Source organism: Ascaphus truei, chromosome 17 (assembly GCF_040206685.1).
Source record: "Ascaphus truei isolate aAscTru1 chromosome 17, aAscTru1.hap1, whole genome shotgun sequence".
NCBI classification, from domain to species: Eukaryota; Metazoa; Chordata; class Amphibia; order Anura; family Ascaphidae; genus Ascaphus; species Ascaphus truei.
The window spans coordinates 33393321-33412101 of NC_134499.1; the positions used below are offsets into that span (position 1 = coordinate 33393321).

At 51.1% G+C, this 18781-nt stretch overlaps 2 protein-coding genes across 5 annotated transcripts in view; one reads left to right on the forward strand and one right to left on the reverse strand.

Moving 5' to 3' along the window:
- The window catches only part of IL5RA (interleukin 5 receptor subunit alpha), a 20131-nt gene extending 9046 nt beyond the window's left edge, over positions 1 to 11085 (forward strand). Inside the window, exons 2-5 of the mRNA XM_075573660.1 lie at positions 3277 to 3451; positions 4126 to 4222; positions 7577 to 7658; positions 9340 to 11085. Of these exons, the coding sequence (XP_075429775.1) occupies positions 3277 to 3451; positions 4126 to 4222; positions 7577 to 7658; positions 9340 to 9426 (441 nt within the window). The 3' untranslated portion in view covers positions 9427 to 11085. The remainder of the gene's footprint in view (positions 1 to 3276; positions 3452 to 4125; positions 4223 to 7576; positions 7659 to 9339) is intronic.
- Positions 11086 to 11863: 778 nt separating this feature from the next.
- The window catches only part of LOC142468302 (contactin-4-like), a 115856-nt gene continuing 108938 nt past the window's right edge, over positions 11864 to 18781 (reverse strand). For 3 of the 4 annotated variants that reach the window (XM_075574716.1, XM_075574717.1, XM_075574715.1), the window contains exons 20-23: positions 18062 to 18248; positions 17793 to 17905; positions 17006 to 17174; positions 11864 to 16541 (exon numbers count right to left, since the gene is read on the reverse strand). In XM_075574716.1, coding sequence (XP_075430831.1) covers positions 16441 to 16541; positions 17006 to 17174; positions 17793 to 17905; positions 18062 to 18248 — 570 coding nt within the window. In that variant the 3' untranslated portion in view covers positions 11864 to 16440. Of the gene's footprint in view, positions 16542 to 16994; positions 17175 to 17792; positions 17906 to 18061; positions 18249 to 18781 lie in introns of all 4 variants that reach the window. The other variant, XM_075574718.1, reaches the window with a different exon arrangement.

Genomic DNA, 18781 nt, shown 5'->3' on the forward strand with positions numbered 1-18781 from the left:
GCACCCTGTACGACTTAAACCGCCCCTCCACGCACAGCACCCTGTACTACTAACCGCCCCCCTCCACGCACAGCACCCTGTACTACGCAGACCTGACTAACCGCCCCTCCACGCACAGCACCCTGTACTACTAACCGCCCCTCCACGCACAGCACCCTGTACTACTAACCGCCCCTCCACGCACAGCACCCTGTACTACTAACCGCCCCTCCACGCACAGCACCCTGTACTACTAACCGCCCCTCCACGCACAGCACCCTGTACTACTAACCGCCCCTCCACGCACAGCACCCTGTACTACTAACCGCCCCTCCACGCACAGCACCCTGTACTACTAACCGCCCCTCCACGCACAGCACCCTGTACTACTAACCGCCCCTCCACGCACAGCACCCTGTACTACTAACCGCCCCTCCACGCACAGCACCCTGTACTACTAACCGCCCCTCCACGCACAGCACCCTGTACTACTAACCGCCCCTCCACGCACAGCACCCTGTACTACTAACCGCCCCTCCACGCACAGCACCCTGTACTACTAACCGCCCCTCCACGCACAGCACCCTGTACTACTAACCGCCCCTCCACGCACAGCACCCTGTACTACTAACCGCCCCTCCACGCACAGCACCCTGTACTACTAACCGCCCCTCCACGCACAGCACCCTGTACTACTAACCGCCCCTCCACGCACAGCACCCTGTACTACTAACCGCCCCTCCACGCACAGCACCCTGTACTACTAACCGCCCCTCCACGCACAGCACCCTGTACTACTAACCGCCCCTCCACGCACAGCACCCTGTACTACTAACCGCCCCTCCACGCACAGCACCCTGTACTACTAACCGCCCCTCCACGCACAGCACCCTGTACTACTAACCGCCCCTCCACGCACAGCACCCTGTACTACTAACCGCCCCTCCACGCACAGCACCCTGTACTACTAACCGCCCCTCCACGCACAGCACCCTGTACTACTAACCGCCCCTCCACGCACAGCACCCTGTACTACTAACCGCCCCTCCACGCACAGCACCCTGTACTACTAACCGCCCCTCCACGCACAGCACCCTGTACTACTAACCGCCCCTCCACGCACAGCACCCTGTACTACTAACCGCCCCTCCACGCACAGCACCCTGTACTACTAACCGCCCCTCCACGCACAGCACCCTGTACTACTAACCGCCCCTCCACGCACAGCACCCTGTACTACTAACCGCCCCTCCACGCACAGCACCTTGTACTACTAACCGCCCCTCCACGCACAGCACCCTGTACTACTAACGCCCCTCCACGCACAGCACCCTGTACTACTAACCGCCCCTCCACGCACAGCACCCTGTACTACTAACCGCCCCTCCACGCACAGCACCCTGTACTACTAACTGCCCCTCCACGCACAGCACCCTGTACTACTAACCGCCCCTCCACGCACAGCACCCTGTACTACTAACCGCCCCTCCACGCACAGCACCTTGTACTACTAACCGCCCCTCCACGCACAGCACCCTGTACTACTAACCGCCCCTCCACGCACAGCACCCTGTACTACTAACCGCCCCTCCACGCACAGCACCTTGTACTACTAACCGCCCCTCCACGCACAGCACCCTGTACTACTAACCGCCCCTCCACGCACAGCACCCTGTACTACTAACCGCCCCTCCACGCACAGCACCCTGTACTACTAACCGCCCCTCCACGCACAGCACCCTGTACTACTAACCGCCCCTCCACGCACAGCACCCTGTACTACTAACCTCCCCTCCACGCACAGCACCCTGTACTACTAACCGCCCCTCCACGCACAGCACCCTGTACTACTAACCGCCCCTCCACGCACAGCACCCTGTACTACTAACCGCCCCTCCACGCGCAGCACCCTGTACTACTAACGCCCCTCCACGCACAGCACCCTGTACTACTAACCGCCCCTCCACGCGCAGCACCCTGTACTACTAACCGCCCCTCCACGCACAGCACCCTGTACTACTAACCGCCCCTCCACGCACAGAACCCTGTACTACTAACCGCCCCTCCACGCACAGCACCCTGTACTACTAACCGCCCCTCCACGCACAGCACCTTGTACTACTAACCGCCCCTCCACGCACAGCACCCTGTACTACTAACCGCCCCTCCACGCACAGCACCCTGTACTACTAACCGCCCCTCCACGCACAGCACCCTGTACTACTAACGCCCCTTTACGCACAGCACCTTGTACTACTAACCGCCCCTCCACGCACAGCACCCTGTACTACTAACCGCCCCTCCACGCACAGCACCCTGTACTACTAACCGCCCCTCCACGCACAGCACCTTGTACTACTAACCGCCCCTCCACGCACAGCACCCTGTACTACTAACCGCCCCTCCACGCACAGCACCCTGTACTACTAACCGCCCCTCCACGCACAGCACCCTGTACTACTAACCGCCTCTCCACGCACAGCACCCTGTACTACTAACCGCCCCTCCACGCACAGCACCCTGTACTACTAACCGCCCCTCCACGCACAGCACCCTGTACTACTAACCGCCCCTCCACGCACAGCACCCTGTACTACTAACCTCCCCTCCACGCACAGCACCCTGTACTACTAACCGCCCCTCCACGCACAGCACCCTGTACTACTAACCGCCCCTCCACGCACAGCACCCTGTACTACTAACCTCCCCTCCACGCACAGCACCCTGTACTACTAACCGCCCCTCCACGCACACCACCCTGTACTACTAACCGCCCCTCCACGCACAGCACCCTGTACTACTAACCGCCCCTCCACGCACAGCACCCTGTACTACTAACCGCCCCTCCACGCACAGCACCCTGTACTACTAACCGCCCCTCCACGCGCAGCACCCTGTACTACTAACCGCCCCTCCACGCGCAGCACCCTGTACTACTAACCGCCCCTCCACGCGCAGCACCCTGTACTACTAACCGCCCCTCCACGCACAGCACCCTGTACTACTAACCGCCCCTCCACGCACAGCACCCTGTACTACTAACCGCCCCTCCACGCACAGCACCCTGTACTACTAACCGCCCCTCCACGCACAGCACCCTGTACTACTAACCGCCCCTCCACGCACAGCACCCTGTACTACTAACCGCCCCTCCACGCACAGCACCCTGTACTACTAACCGCCCCTCCACGCACAGCACCCTGTACTACTAACGCCCCTCCACGCACAGCACCCTGTACTACTAACCGCCCCTCCACGCACAGCACCCTGTACTACTAACCGCCCCTCCACGCACAGCACCCTGTACTAACTGGCTGCCCTGTTCAGACAGTGACAGTGCGAAACACTGAGTTTGTGCAGGGGCCGCTGCAGGAGCCCTTGAGCCAGCACTCCCTGCAGGTGAGAGCAGTGGGAATCACGCACTGCAGGAAGACAGCGCTACGCAGCCAGTGGAGTGAGGCGCTGTTTATCGGTGAGAGGCAGCGGGTGGATGGGGGAGGGGGGTGTTTATGAGGCTGGAGATAAAGAAATTGGGGGGATGGGGTTATTGTGCCATTTTATTATATGGATTTATATGAGGCCATTATGCTATTGTACCCTCTTGTTATATGGGGTTATTGGGGTATTGTACCCTCTTGTTATATGGGGTTATTGGGGTATTGTACCCTCTTGTTATATGGGGTTATTGGGGTATTGTACCCTCTTGTTATATGGGGTTATTGCGGTATTGTACCCTCTTGTTATATGGGGTTATTGGGGTATTGTACCCTCTTGTTATATGGGGTTATTGGGGTATTGTACCCTCTTGTTATATGGGGTTATTGGGGTATTGTACCCTCTTGTTATATGGGGTTATTGGGGTATTGTACCCTCTTGTTATTGGGGTATTGTACCCTCTTGTTATATGGGGTTATTGGGGTATTGTACCCTCTTGTTATATGGGGTATTGTGCCTTCTTGTTATTGGGATATTGTGCCTACTTATTATTGGGGTATTGGGGTATTATGCTCTCCTGTTATATGGGGTTACTGGGGTATTATGCCCTCTTGTTGTCTGGGTTTATATTGAGTTATTGGGGTATGGCGCCCTCTTGTTCTATGGGTGTTATATAGGTGTTTGACGTCTAATTCTTTGTATTTGCTCTAGGAACCACCAGCTGGGACAGACCGGAGGCTGAGTATGTGATAGCCCTTTCCGTGTGTCTGACCGTAGCAGGACTAGTGCTTATGCTGGTGTGTGTGAGGTAAGGCTTGTGTGTGTGTGTGTGAGGTAAGGCTTGTGTGTGTGTGTGAGGTAAGGCTTGTGTGTGTGTGTGTGTGTGTGTGCGTGCGAGGTAAGGCTTGTGTGTGTGTGTGTGAGGTAAGGCTTGTGTGTGTGTGTGTGTGAGAGGTAAGGCTTGTGTGTGTGTGTGTGTGTGTGCGTGAGGTAAGGCTTGTGTGTGTGTGTGAGGTAAGGCTTGTGTGTGTGTGTGTGTGTGTGCGTGCGAGGTAAGGCTTGTGTGTGTGTGTGAGGTAAGGCTTGTGTGTGTGTGTGTGTGTGCGTGCGAGGTAAGGCTTGTGTGTGTGTGTGTGTGTGTGAGGTAAGGCTTGTGTGTGTGTGTGTGTGTGTGTGTGTGCGTGAGGTAAGGCTTGTGTCTGTGTGTAATTGTCACGATAAAGCCATGCTAAAAATGTGCCTAGCAACCAAGGGGTTAACCTCCATTAAAAAAAATAAATCTGTTTTTTGAGGGGTTTTCATGGAAGGCCTTGGGGTCACTGACTTGGGGTCACTGACTTGAGGGGCAATAGAACCGTTAAGGAAAGTCATGATTCCATTACAATGACACATACAGTAGATAGATGATGATTGATCGAGGTCAACTTCAGTCCTCAGGGGCCACAAAAGGGTCAGGTTTTCAGGATATCCCTGCTTCAGCACAGGTTGCTCAATCAGTGACTCATTCATAATGGAGTTGAGCACCCCTGAAATAGAGAGGAGGGTTACAAGAATTAGTTCTTGCTGCTGCAGGAGGGGCGGATCTGGAGGCGAGGGGTTAATGTGCAGGTCATGTGAATGTGTCATAACAGAGTCATCACTTCTCTCTCTGCTTCCTCCTTCTCTTGTCTTCCCCTCTTCTTTTCTTCTTTCCTCCTCTCTTATTATCCTTCTTTCTCTTCCTCTCTGTTCTCTTCTCTTCTTCCACACTCTTTTGTTCTTTTTTCTTCCCTACTTTATTTTCTTGCACTCTCTCCCCCTCTTACATTCTTCCTCTTCCCTTCCTTCCTCTTTCTTCTCTTATTTTCTTCTATTTTTTTCTCGCTCTTCTTCCCTTTCTTCCTCCCTCTTCTCTTCCCTCCCCTTTTTTTTCTTTCCCCTCTTCCTCCCTCTCCTCTTTTTTTTTCTTCCCCCATGTCACGTACGAAACCCTGCGAGCACGCGACCTGTATACGGAACAAGGGTTAATACTCACGCCCGCAAGTGCCCCCACTTTTCACCTTCGCAGATGTCCCTCAAATGGACACTATCTCCTTTACAGGACAAGGATCAATACACAACCCGCCAGCTGCCCCACTCTTCACCTCCGCAAAGGTCCCTCAAATGTGTTCTATCTCTCCTAAATCCGTCGCAATATACCACATCCACGAACAGCACACAAGTGAGCATGTCACTTAGATATGCAACCAGGACTAATACACACGGCTACTCTAGCCAACTCACCTTTCGCCTGCGCAAGGTACCTCCAGTGAGTTAATATTAACGCCTACTCAATTACAAATCATATTTATCCACTGCCACCACCTGGGGTATGCAAACAAATGATGTCAAATTAATATGCCCGGGTCCCAGGTCCCTGTGTATTATAGAAAAAACTATGCACACAACATCCGTTGTAGCAAAATGTGTCCGAGAATGTAAATACTCTCCCCAGAGTGTGCAATAGTTCATTCAGAGCCCAAAGCATCACTATTAAATGTTTTAATATATATATTTATATATAAAAAAAATACAGTGCTTAGATTACAGAAAAAGTATTACAAGAAAATACAGTTAAAAGAAAATGCAGAACAGCGTCTTAAAATAAAATGATAAACATAAAAGAGAACCTATACATTACCAAATGCCATAGATTTTCCCCCAGACGATAAAATATCACATATATGGTCTCAAATACACATCTGTAGACATCTGATTTTCATAATCTTTGCTCAGACTTAATATGCTTTCTTCCCAGGAAAAACACATAAACCTGTCGTAAATCAGCTGTGAGATTGACAGTTTTACGACAGAGTTAAAACCCTCCTACATAATGACGTTTATGTAAAGCCTGCAACATCTAAATGTACTCATGACTTTACTTCTGTAATACTTACACACACGTGAGACACCTCAATACAGTCAGGCAGTCACTGCGGACGCGACAAGTGTAAATATGACCGTCTTAATCCCAAATCAATATCTGTTCCTTATAATTCTTTAAACATACAGTGTGTGATGTCAGTTTGTGCCCCTTAGTGACACGGTTACAGATTTGTTACTTTTATTATGCAGAGATGACATCACAGGATATTCTCATTTTTAATAAAGTCACTCTTGGTTTGATACCCTCTGTAGCCATGCCCCTAGCCACCCATAAACCCCTTCCAGAAAATTATTTGAAGCTGGCTATAAAACGACCATGTTTATAAACTTGTCACAGGGGCCATATTTTATTCCCACGTCTGGCAATACAAGGGCCCTTACCTTGAGACTATATCAGTTTGTACCACTAGGTCTGCAAAAGGTGATAACATACCATAAAACCGCTCTTTGTACTTTTCGCACCCAATTTCCATCAAGCCTCTTTGAAGCTCCCACAGATTCATGGCAAGCCAGACCCCATTTTTTGTATTTTCAACTTCAAACTGTAGCTCATTAACCCCTTAAGCACCAGAGGGATTAAAATACATAATATCTTCATGACATTATCATGACATCCCTCTTCCTCCCTCTCCTCTTTTGTCCCTCTCTCCTCTTTTCTACCCCCTCTCCTCTTTTCTGCCCCCTCTCCTCTTTTCTTCCCCATCTCACTCCCTCTCTTCCACCCTCCCCTCTTTTTTCCCCTCTCCTCTTTTCTTCCTCCCTCTCCTCTTCCTCCCTCTCCTCTTTTGTCCCCCTCTCCTCTTTTCTGCCCCCTCTCCTCTTTTTTCCCCTCTCCTCTTTTCTTCCTCCCTCTCCTCTTCCCCCTCTCCTCTTTTGTTCCCTTCTTTTCTATGCTCTCTTCGCTGCACTGAGTATTCTGTTGGATATTTGAATCACTTGTGGCTTCTAGTGATCCTGTAACATTTTAACGGTTTCCGTTGTTTAGTAAACGTGTGGCACGGCTACGAACGTGCTGTTTGTGTAAACCCTTTCTCCCTCGGTACTTCCCACGCTATTACCATGCTCAGCGCTAGAGCCCTCTGCTAGATGGGATGCATTGTTACAGGCGAGTGAGAGGTAACACAGCGCCCTCTTCTGGTGACGCCCGCTATGTTTACAGAAGGTGAAGCTGCAGAGAACCTTTGTACAAACACAGGCCCCTTTTAGCAGGCAGCCGGGACCCTGAGCTCAGTCTCCGCACTTATTCTTATCTTCTCAGATTTCATTTTTGGAGAAAGCTGTTTCCTCGAGTTCCCAGACCAAGGAATGGACTAAAAGATCTGTTTCTAAATACAGACATGGTAACAATTTCTTTATAAATAGGTGTGTGTGTGGCACTGTTGGAGATGCTTTGTGTGTGTGTGTGTGTGTGTGTGTGTGTGTGTGTAGCACTGTTGGTCACCGTGTGTGTGTGTATCACTGTTGGAGACTGTGTGTGTGTGACACTGTTGGAGGCCGCATCTATGTATGTATGTGTGTGTGTGTGACACTGTTTGAGACCCTGTGTGTGTATCTGCATGACACTGTTTGAGACCCTGTGTGTGTGTGACACTGTTGGATACCCTGTGTGTGTGTGTATGTATGTGACACTGTTGGAAACCCTATGTGTGTGTGTGTGTGTGTGTGTGTGTGTGTGTGTGACACGGTTGGAGACCGTGTGTGTGTGTGTGACACTGTTGGAGACTGTGTGTGTGTGACACTGTTGGATACCCTGTGCGCGTGTGTGTGTGTGTGTGTGTGTGTGTGACACTGTTGGAGACCCTGTGTGTGTGTGACACTGTTGGAGACCGTGTGTGTGTGTGTGTGTGTGTGTGTGTGTGTGTGTGTGTGTGTGTGTGTGTGTGTGTGTGACGCTGTTGGAGACCCTGTGTGTGTGTGTGTGTGTGTGTGTGTGTGTGGGACAATGTTGGAGACCCTGTGTGTGTGTGTGACACTGTTGGAGACCCTGTGTGTGTGTGTGACACTGTTGGAGACCCTGTGTGTGTGTGTGTGTGACACTGTTGGAGACCCTGTGTGTGACACTGTTGGAGACCCTGTGTGTGTGTGTGTGTGTGTGACACTGTTGGAGACTGTGTGTGTGTGACACTGTTGGAGACCCTGTGTGTGTGTGTGACACTGTTGGAGACTGTGTGTGTGTGACACTGTTGGAGACCCTGTGTGTGACACTGTTGGAGACCCTGTGTGTGTGTGTGTGTGTGTGTGTGTGTGTGACACTGTTGGAGACCGTGTGTGTGTGACACTGTTGGAGACCCTGTGTGTGCAGTGGTGGATTTCCCATTAGGTCTGATAGTCCCAGGCCCAGGGCGGCAACATTTGGGGGTGACATGCAGGGGCCCCGCTCTCTTCCCCACTGATTGCCAGTGGAGAGCGTGGGGCCTCTGTAAAGGTCTCTTACCTTTTTCGTCCCGCCTTCCTCCTTCTACAGCATTGTGGTGTAAATGGCACTGCGACGTCACATGGCGACGTGTTGCCACATATGTCGTGTTGTCATCTAAACGCATCATCACGTGATGTTGCGGCATCATTTGATGCTGCAGGAAGAGGCGGCTCGGGCAGCAAAAAGGTAAGTGCCTATGGGCTGCATAATGTTAAAATCCACCACTGTGTGTGTGTGTGTGTGTGTGTGTGTGTGTGTGTGTGTGTGTGTGTGTGTGTGTGTGTGTGTGTGTGTGTGTGTGTGTGTGTGCGTGTGTGTGTGATATATGATATACTGGTTATTACAGGGTCGGTGTGATATTAGAATATAAATAGGTGCATTGTGTGTGTGTGTGTGTGTGTGTGTGTGTGTGTGTGTGTGTGTGTGTGTGTGTGTGTGTGTGTGTGTGATATATGATATACTGGTTATTACAGGGTCGGTGTGATATTAGAATATAAATAGGTGCATTGTGTGTTTGTATGATGGTGTGTGTGTGTGTGTGTGTGTGCGCGTGTGTGCGCGTGCGTGCGTGCACTGTACATTTCACGCCCTTTCTGTTTTGTCAGAGATCTGATACCAGTGAGTTTGATGGTGAAGTTGTTAGTTACATTGAAGAGATTGAAGAGTTCAGATCAGAGAAGTTCTTCCAGTGAACAGAGCGCGTGGTGATCTCATCCTGAGGGTCAGCGCCCGTGGGGTCATCTGAAGCATTCCCGAAATGAACTGCAGCCATGACATGACCCCACAGAAAGCTGAAGATCTCACTTATCCTTCCCTCTCATACAGTATATATTGTACATAGGTATAGATATAGAGGTGGGTATATACAAGGCCATTCCCAGATCTGGGCTCCATGTGGCAGGGTCTCTGTCACACGTGGAGAGAGGAGAAGAATGGGACAGTGGTACGATGTATCAATTCATTGTCCAAACTGGGAGTTCACTGCATATACTGTACACATCACGGTGTGTTTCTGAACGAGCAGAAACAGGACGAATTATTCGGAGACAGCGGACCCCGGGGTGAATCTGCTCTGTGCGGAGAGTGACCGTACTCCATTTCCCATCACAGGACAGTCACTCATCTCCTCCCATTCTCTTGGGAGAATTTGAACATGGAACTGTGAATGGTCCCTGTGGCAGAGCGATGAATAGGTTTATTTGTGTGAGAACAATACAGCAACCGAGGGTTTCAGTTTCATTGTAAAAGAACTGTTTTTGCCTGTCTCCTGTGGGTGTCACCTGGGACGTCATGGGTTAATTGGCCAATAAAACATAAAAAGGAGGACCATGTTAACAGTGACTTGTGACAGATCTGCATGATTTAGTCAAGTGTACAGATCCACCACAGATCCGCCAGTGTGAGTTTCAAAGAGACGTCGTCCATTCCTGGCCAGAGGAGGCCGTTCATATCCTTACAGATTTTCTTCATGTATGTTCATTCATATGTAGCACAAACCACAATAAATGAGCCTGACCTTACCTTCTACCTCTCCTCACGTCCTCCTGACCTTACCTTCTACCCCCACCTCCTCATGACCTCCTGCCCCTGCTCCTCAGTCTGACCTTACCTTCTACCCCTCCTCCTCATGACCTGCCCCTGCTCCTCAGTCTGACCTTACCTTCTACCCCTACTCCTCATGACCTTCTGACCCTGCTCCTCAGTCTGACCTTACCTTCTACCCCTCCTCCTCACGTCATCCTGACCTTACCTTCTACCCCTCCTCCTGATCTTACCTTCTACCCCTCCTCCTCACGTCCTCCTGACCTTACCTTCTACCCCTCCTCCTGACCTTACCTTCTACCCCTCCTCCTGATCTTACCTTCTACCCCTCCTCCTTGCGTCTGCTTGACCTTACCTTCTACCCCTCCTTACCTGCCCCATCCTCATGGCCTCCTGACCTTACCTTCTGCCCCTCCTCACATCCTCCTGACCTTACCTTCTACCCTCATCCTCACGTCCTCCTGACCTTACCTTCTACCCCTCCTCATGTCCTCTTGACCTTACCTTCTACCCCTCGTCGTCCTCCTGACCTTACCTTCTATCCCACCTCACGGCCTTCTGCCCCATCCTACTGATCTAGCCCTGCTCCTCACAGTCTGATCTTACCTTCTACCCCTTCTCACGGCCTCCTGACCTTACCTTCTGCCCCTCCTCATGGCCTTCTGACCCCTCGTTCTCACGGCCTTCTGACCCCCCCCACTCTTCGTGGCTTCCTGACCACCCCCCCTAACTCCCTCCCTTCAAGGTTTCTTAGAATTTTTCTGTAAAATTCCAAATATAATGTTTTGTTTGTTCCTTGTCAGTAAAATAATATATTATGGACAGGTTAGCAGTCACATCTCTTCCTGCTTTAGATTGCTGTATGCTCCTGTGTACCCGTGTTCTGTGCATGTAACAGACCTTGAACATGCGGGCAGGTGAACGAGCCAGGATCACCTCACCTGGGACCAGGAAAAGGGTCTAAGGAGGAGAGAAACTGAAAGTGATGCTGAGAATTTGCAGCACAACCTCCAGGAACCGGTTCTGACTTATCCCCGGGGGAACGGATTCTGACTTATCCCCGGGGGAACCGGTTCTGTCTTATCCCCGGGGGAACCGGTTCTGTCTTATCCCTGGGGGAACGGATTCTGACTTATCCCCGGGGGAACCGGTTCTGTCTTATCCCCGGGGGAACGGATTCTGACTTATCCCCGGGGGAACCGATTCTGACTTATCCCCGGGGGAACCGGTTCTGAATTATCCCCGGGGGAACCGGTTCTGACTTATCCCCGGGGGAACCGGTTCTGACTTATCCCCGGGGGAACCGATTCTGACTTATCCCCGGGGGAACCGATTCTGCTCTGGTAGTTTGCTCTGCACCCTGATGCAAAAGGAGACAGGAAACTGCATTCAGTAATATTTAGTGTTTATGACTTGACAGTAAGAAATGACAGCACCAGCCTGAGCTGCGTCCTGACTGCAGGACCCTTTGGGATCACGGAACCGGTGACTCCGGAGCAGGCTGGCACCTACATTCCCTGCACATTGATGATGCTGTCTGGAAGGGAAGGGTTAATAAATAAAATCATCCATCAATTCAGCGTGACATAGAGGATCCTAATGGACAGAATTTTAATGCTTCTGTACAGATACCTTTAAGAAAAGTTGCATACTCGATATTTGTAAACAGAATCACAAAGAAGCGACAGTTTGTGTCAGACTTTCCGGGGCAAAGAGCAGAGGTAAAAAAATAAAGTGCCTCTAATTACATTGTGCTAAACCCAGCCCTCACTGCAGAGCATCGCACTGCTCTGTCTCCTCCCTTGTCTGCAATATATATATATATAAATATATATATATATTTATTTTATAACGTGTATACTGTGTATTCACACTCACTCTGCAGGAGTTTGAGCTGCTGTTTGCACTTATATATCAATATATACACCGTGTGCTTCACTCTCTACATCGCCTCTAATTTGCCGAATATCCTGTATTTCAGGCGTGGGACAGACCGGGGGGGGGGGGGAGGGGGGGACTGTGCTCTGAGATTCCAGCGTGACACCGAGCTGAGTACAAATATCAACAGGAACTGCAAACATGGAATATACAACCCAGAGCCATCCTACAGTATACCCCAAATACAGCAATATGCAGCCTGGGGAGTTATGTATAAAGACGGGTGTTTCCAAAATGAAATGAAAGCGCGCTGCATCACAAGGGCCTTTGCTTACCTGAACTAATGACCACGTTTCCTTATTCCCAGGTGTGCCACGTGTGTACGGCTGGAGTCAGACTTACTGTCCCCCGGACAAACAAGCCAAAGTCTCCGGCGCTCGGCCCAGTGTCTGTCACCATGGGTGTTCCATGCTTCTCAATGGGACCCCACAGCAGCGCTAATCCTTTGGTGCCACGGCCACCGTGGTTACGTGGCAGTGGCACCAAAGACACAGGCTTGCCACATTTCTGCATATAAACGTACTCATTGTTTGCGTCTGCTTTTGCGTTGGTCATTGACGCCAAATTTTAACTTATTTCTGGCGCACAAACGGGGCCTTTTTTTAAAAATACATCTTATTTGCATATATGCGGCACCGGCAACATCCAAACTCCGCCTCCAACCACCTCCCCGCGTCGTGTTTTTTTTCCCCCCACCCCGGAGTGAAAAAAGTTGCGGCACAACACATCAGAATGGCTTTTATACATACACATTGCCGCAGGAAGTTGTGTGTTACAAAATAGCTTCTAGCAACACTTTATACACAGACACCCCCTCCCCCCCGAAGTGTTTGATACAGGAAACCTCGTGGGACAGGTGGGACACTCCGGCGCGTTCGCCCTATATAACAGTCCGTTATAGTGCCGGACTAGTTTAAGTTCTGACTTCTCTTTGTATCTGGTGCAGGGGTGGGAAACTCCAGTCCTTAAGGGCCACCGACAGGTCAGGTTTTCAGGATATCCCTGCTTCAGCACAGGTGGCTCAATCAGTGAGCCACCTGTGCTGAAGCAGGGACTGATTAAGCCACCTGTGCTTCTCCCTGGTGGTGGCCCTTGAGGGGTTGGCTACCCCTAGTCTAATGAATCCAACTGTTGATGATGTATTTGGGATCTGTACAGATGTGGCAGGGGGGGGCGGTGACGCAACCCCCCCCCCCCCCCCCCTAAAAACAGAACATTGTATTCCCGATCGGCTTTCCCTCGCACAGAAAGGATTTTGCTCCCTGCTCTGGAGCGTGGACCTTTTATGGACCAAAGATAAAGGCAGTTTTGTGCTTTCGTTGTTCAGATCTCAAACATCTTTCTTTCAGGGGATCTGACTTTGGTTTCATAAAAGGTTCAGTAACATACACGGTCTCTCCAACTCTCCAGGTCCCATCCGAAATCTCCCCTAGCACTGGGTGAGAGGCTGTATTCATGTGCTGTGAGCTGCCACCCTGTGGTCACACAGCAGACTGCACGGTGCACCCTACTGCAGGGGTGCTCAGCTCCAGTCCTTAACCTCCTCCCCCCCCCCCTTCCTGTCACATTTTCAGGATTTCCCTGCTTCAGCACAGGTGGCTCAATCAGAGGCTCAGCCTTGGACTAATCACCTGTGCTGACGCTGGGATATCCTGAACACCTGACCTGTGGGGGGGGGGGGGAGGGGGAGGATTGGGGTTGACTGCCTGCCTTTTACTTACATCAGACAGCCCGAGCGCGGGACCCTTCATTTCTCCTAAGTCTCCCGGCCCATAAGGTGTCTTAGCAGCGACTAGTACAAATAGCTCTTAGAGACAGCAGATCACAGGCAGAATTTCGATCAGTTATCACCCATCCTAATTAATAAGACCAACGATAAGGCAGAATCCGAAGACGCCTTGTCACACACCATCTCGTGCTTTAATTCTGTATCTTCATGAGCTGATGGCTTACTGCAGGGGTGCACAACTCCTGTCCTCAGGTGCCTCCCCCCCACCCCCGAAACAGGTCAGGTTTTCAGCATATCCCATCTTCTGCACAGGTGGCTCAATCACGGGTTCAGTCAAAGACTGAGCCTCTGATTAAGCTACCTGTGCTGAAGCAGGGACTGATTGACCCACCTGTGCTGAAGCAGGATATCCTGAAAACCTGACCTATTTGGATGGCTTGGGGACTGGAGTTGAGCCCCCCTGGCTTAGTGAATATCTTACTCCATCCTGCAGCTGCGTCCAAGCTGCCTTTGGGCGCAGCCAATCAGTGCTCAGCTCATCTTGCGGTTTGATGTCACTCAGGGCAGGGTCCAGGTGTCAAAGTGTCTGACGCGCGGACAAACGCCAGGAGCAGATCGTTAGGGAGGGAGAAAAAAATGCATGCACAAATTCTCCCTCACTCGTCCCGCTAACGCCCGGCCCAAATCACAAGCTGGCGACTCACAGGAAAGTGCAGTGAAGAGACACCGCCATTGGAATTCAAATTACACAAACAAGTCCCATATTTAGTATAAACCTCTCTGTGTGATCTCCAAAAAACCTCTAGGTATAGTATATTTTAGATCACCTCTAGGTATAGTATGCAGTATGCTATGTCACCTAGATGTGGGGTACTTTTAGACACTGTCTCCGTGATATATACTATAAACTCTTTGATTTGGATATTGTACAGAATAGATCTCTGTAAATAGAATATTTTTGTTGTAAACCTGTCTGGGGATTGTATACACCTCTCGCGGTTGGGTGGCAGTGACTTTTATAAATCTCATTTAATTCCCTTATTCTAATGCACCGTGGGTGCACTGCGCGGGGCAGGTGCTAATCTCGTTGTGCTACACCCTAGGAGAAGGAAACCTTCCTTGCCATCCTGCCCCATAGAACAGGTGGTGGTGGAACATCCCATTTCATGCTTTGGAAGATGATCAGATTCTAACCCCAAAGACTTTGCATGTTTGCCGGCGTGTAAGAAGCCCAGACAGACCCTGCTCTAATTAATGGTATTTCTGTGATTCTTCCTCCTAGGACACGCCGGAGAGTGATACATTTTGTATCTGAGCTCCTGAGATAACAGGGACTTTGTATATACAGGGCTCGTCTGAAGACCCGAGTCACCTCAGAACCTCAGATGCGATTTACGTAGGCTCAATATAAATGTTTCACAATCAAAATCCGATTGTCTCCTAACGAAGAGATTGGCTGGCGGCCCAACAGAACATAGAGACATTGAGAAGTCGGACACATGCTTCGTAAACATCTGGACCGTTCCTCTCATCACCGTCTCGGAGACCTCTGATAAATCAACACAAAAGACAGAACTTCGACCTCGCACAGCAGAAAAAGGCACCTGGACTAGAACCACCGCCGACGTCAAACTCATAGAACATGGACTTTTTCTGCTGAGGACTTTCCAGCTCTGAGTGTAACCCTACACATTTCAGACAGAAGTTTGGAATCATGTCTGCCTTTCTCCTGCGGAAAACAGACCAGTGAAACTCAGCAACACTTGAGTTGGATCAGTTTAGACCATGGGTGGCCAACTCCAGCCCTCAATATCTACCAACAGGTCAGGATATCTCTTCTTCAGCACAGGTGGCTCAATCAGTGGTTCAGTCTCCGACTGAACCACTGATTGAGCCACCTGTGCTGAAGCAGGGATATCCTGAAAGTCTAACCTGGTGGTAGCTCTTGAGGACTGGAGTTGGCTTCTCCTGGTCCAGACAGAGCCCCTCGTGTCTTCACATGAACAGGACAAGGACCGACTGCCTAGCCAGGAATGCCCCATGTTATCGGCTAAGGACCTATGACATAGAAAGGAAGAGTATTTGTATAAAATATACCTGTCCCTCAGAGTAATATATATATATATATATAGTAACTATATGTGTTGATGGACATAAGAGAATTATATGAGACACTTGCAGCATTTTACAGCAGAAAAACATATCTACATCATCATGTTAACCTTAAAAAACTCTATAAAACACTAGATATATAATAATAAAAAATATGCATATACGGCATGTAAACTGCTTTGGTAACATCGTATTCCAGATGTCGTCAGTGCATAAGATGTCCTCCCGGAGGGAGAGGAGGAAGATCAGAAGACGAGGGGAATCTCAGGATATTCCATACAGAACCATCGGTTGGGAGCATGTCCCATCGGTTGGGAGCTGTGTCCATTCTCCAGGAATAAGATGGACATCGCTGGACGTTGTGGAGTCCGAGAGAGGCTCGAGGTCATAAACTGGATCGCGCAGTGAGGGAGATCATTAGGGTGCTGATGGCAGATAAGGTGCAGGCGTTGGATGTAGAAGCCCCTGACCCCTGTGCGTAGGCATCTGAGAGATAAGGAGAGTGGAGTCACACAGGCAGTATTACTAAGCAGGACCTCTATACGCATTACTGCTTTAATACAGGACCCCTACCCATATACCTGTACTGTACCTATCACTCCTCTATTACAGGGACCCTTCATCCTATTACTGCTGTGTACCTATCATTCCTCCATTACAAGACCCCCTCATCCTATAACTGTCCTGTACCAATCACTCCTCCATTACAGGGACCCCTCACCCTAAACCTGTCCTGTACCTATCACCCCTCTAGAGACCCCTCACCCTATTACTGTCATGCACCTATCATTCCTCCATTACAAGTACCCCTCACTCTATATCTGTCCTGTCCCTATTACTGTTTTTTTATAGGACCCATCCCCTATAACTTTCCTGTGCCCATCACTCCTCTATTACAGGGCACTCCCTTTATCTCCCATATTCTGCTCAGGGTCTCACCGCCCACTCACTGGATATCCGGGGGATGCGGATTGGTTCGCTGCTGCTCCCATCCCCCCCCTCACTGATTGGTCGGATCTCGATGATGTAATCTTCATCGTAGGGCAGAGACAGCTCCACTGACGTCTGATTGGTCTCAATCATGGAGGCTCGTCCCTGTCTGTTCCATCTGTAGAGCACCTGCAGGATCAGGAAGTCATGTGATGCTCTGCAGGGGGTCACTGAGGGATGCTCTGCAGGGAAGGGGTCACTGAGGGATGCTCTGCAGGGAAGGGGTCACTCGGGGATGCTCTGCAGGGAAGGGGTCACTCGGGGATGCTCTGCAGGGAAGGGGTCACTCGGGGATGCTCTGCAGGGAAGGGGTCACTCGGGGATGCTCTGCAGGGGAAGGGTCACTGGGGGATGCTCTGCAGGGGAGGGGTCACTGAGCGATGATCTGCAGGGGAGGGGGTCACTGAGCGATGATCTGCAGGGGAGGGGGTCACTGAACGATGCTCTGCAGGGGAGGGGGTCATTGAGCAATGCTCTGCAATGAAGGGGGTCACTGAGCAATGCTCCACAGGGGAGCAGGTCACCGAGCAATGCTCTGCAAGCAAGGAGTCACTGAGCAATGTTCTGCAGGGGAGGGCTTACTGAGGGATGCTCTGCAGGGAGGAATCACTGAGCAATGTTCTGCAGGGGAGGGCTTACTGAGGGATGCTCTGCAGGGGAGGGGTCACTGAGCAATGTTCTGCAGGGCAGGTGGTTACTCAGCAATGCTCTGCAAATGTATAACAGGGTTTTGGGTCCATGACGTACTCTGTAACCTTTGACCTCAGACTCATCTTCTTGCGCAGTCACCTGGTCCCAGTTAAGGATAATTTTGGAGTTGGACGAGTTCCAGATGATGTTCCCAGGAGGCTGACGGGGAGCTGGGGAGAGAACAGACAATCACCAGGTGTCGCAGAGACAGTAACCACGTCACTGCAAGAGCCACCACATCCACATGATATCAGTGGATGACACTAGCGTGGTTTCAGTGCCAGTGGGTGGCACTCACGTGGTTTCAGTGTGTGCGTAACACTCACGTGGCTTCCTGGTGGTCACATTGACAGTGGAACTGGCAGGGCCGGTGCCTGCGCTGTTGTATGCCCGTACATTAAGGTGGTACAAATTGTGGCCCTGCAGGTGGCTCAGTTTCGTGGATGTTTGGTTCCCCAGCGTGCGCACTTTGCGGGCGCTCTGCTCCTTCTCGTTCTGCTTCCAGTAGCGAACCTTCCACACAAGCAAAGCTCATTACAGATTGGGGGTCAGAGTCACTGTCCGAGGGGTGTCAGGGGAGAGTCACTGTCCGAGGGGTGTCAGGGGAGTGTCACTGTCCGAGGCGTGTCAGGGGAGAGTCACTGTCCGATGGGTGTCAGGGGAGAGTCACTGTCCGAGGCATGTCAGGGGAGAGTCACTGTCCAAGGCGTGTCAGGGGAGAGTCACTGTCCGAGGCATGTCAGGGGAGAGTCACTGTCTGAGGGGTGTCAGGGGAGAGTCACTGTCCGAGGGGTGTCAGGGGAGAGTCACTGTCCGAGGCGTGTCAGGGGAGAGTCACTGTCCGAGGCGTGTCAGGGGAGAGTCACTGTCCGAGGGGTGTCAGGGGAGAGTCACTGTCCGAGGGGTGTCAGGGGAGAGTCACTGTCCGAGGTGTGTCAGGGGAGAGTCACTGTCCGAGGTGTGTCAGGGGAGAGTCACTGTCCGAGGGGTGTCAGGGGAGAGTCACTGTCCGAGGTGTGTCAGGGGAGAGTCACTGTCCGAGGTGT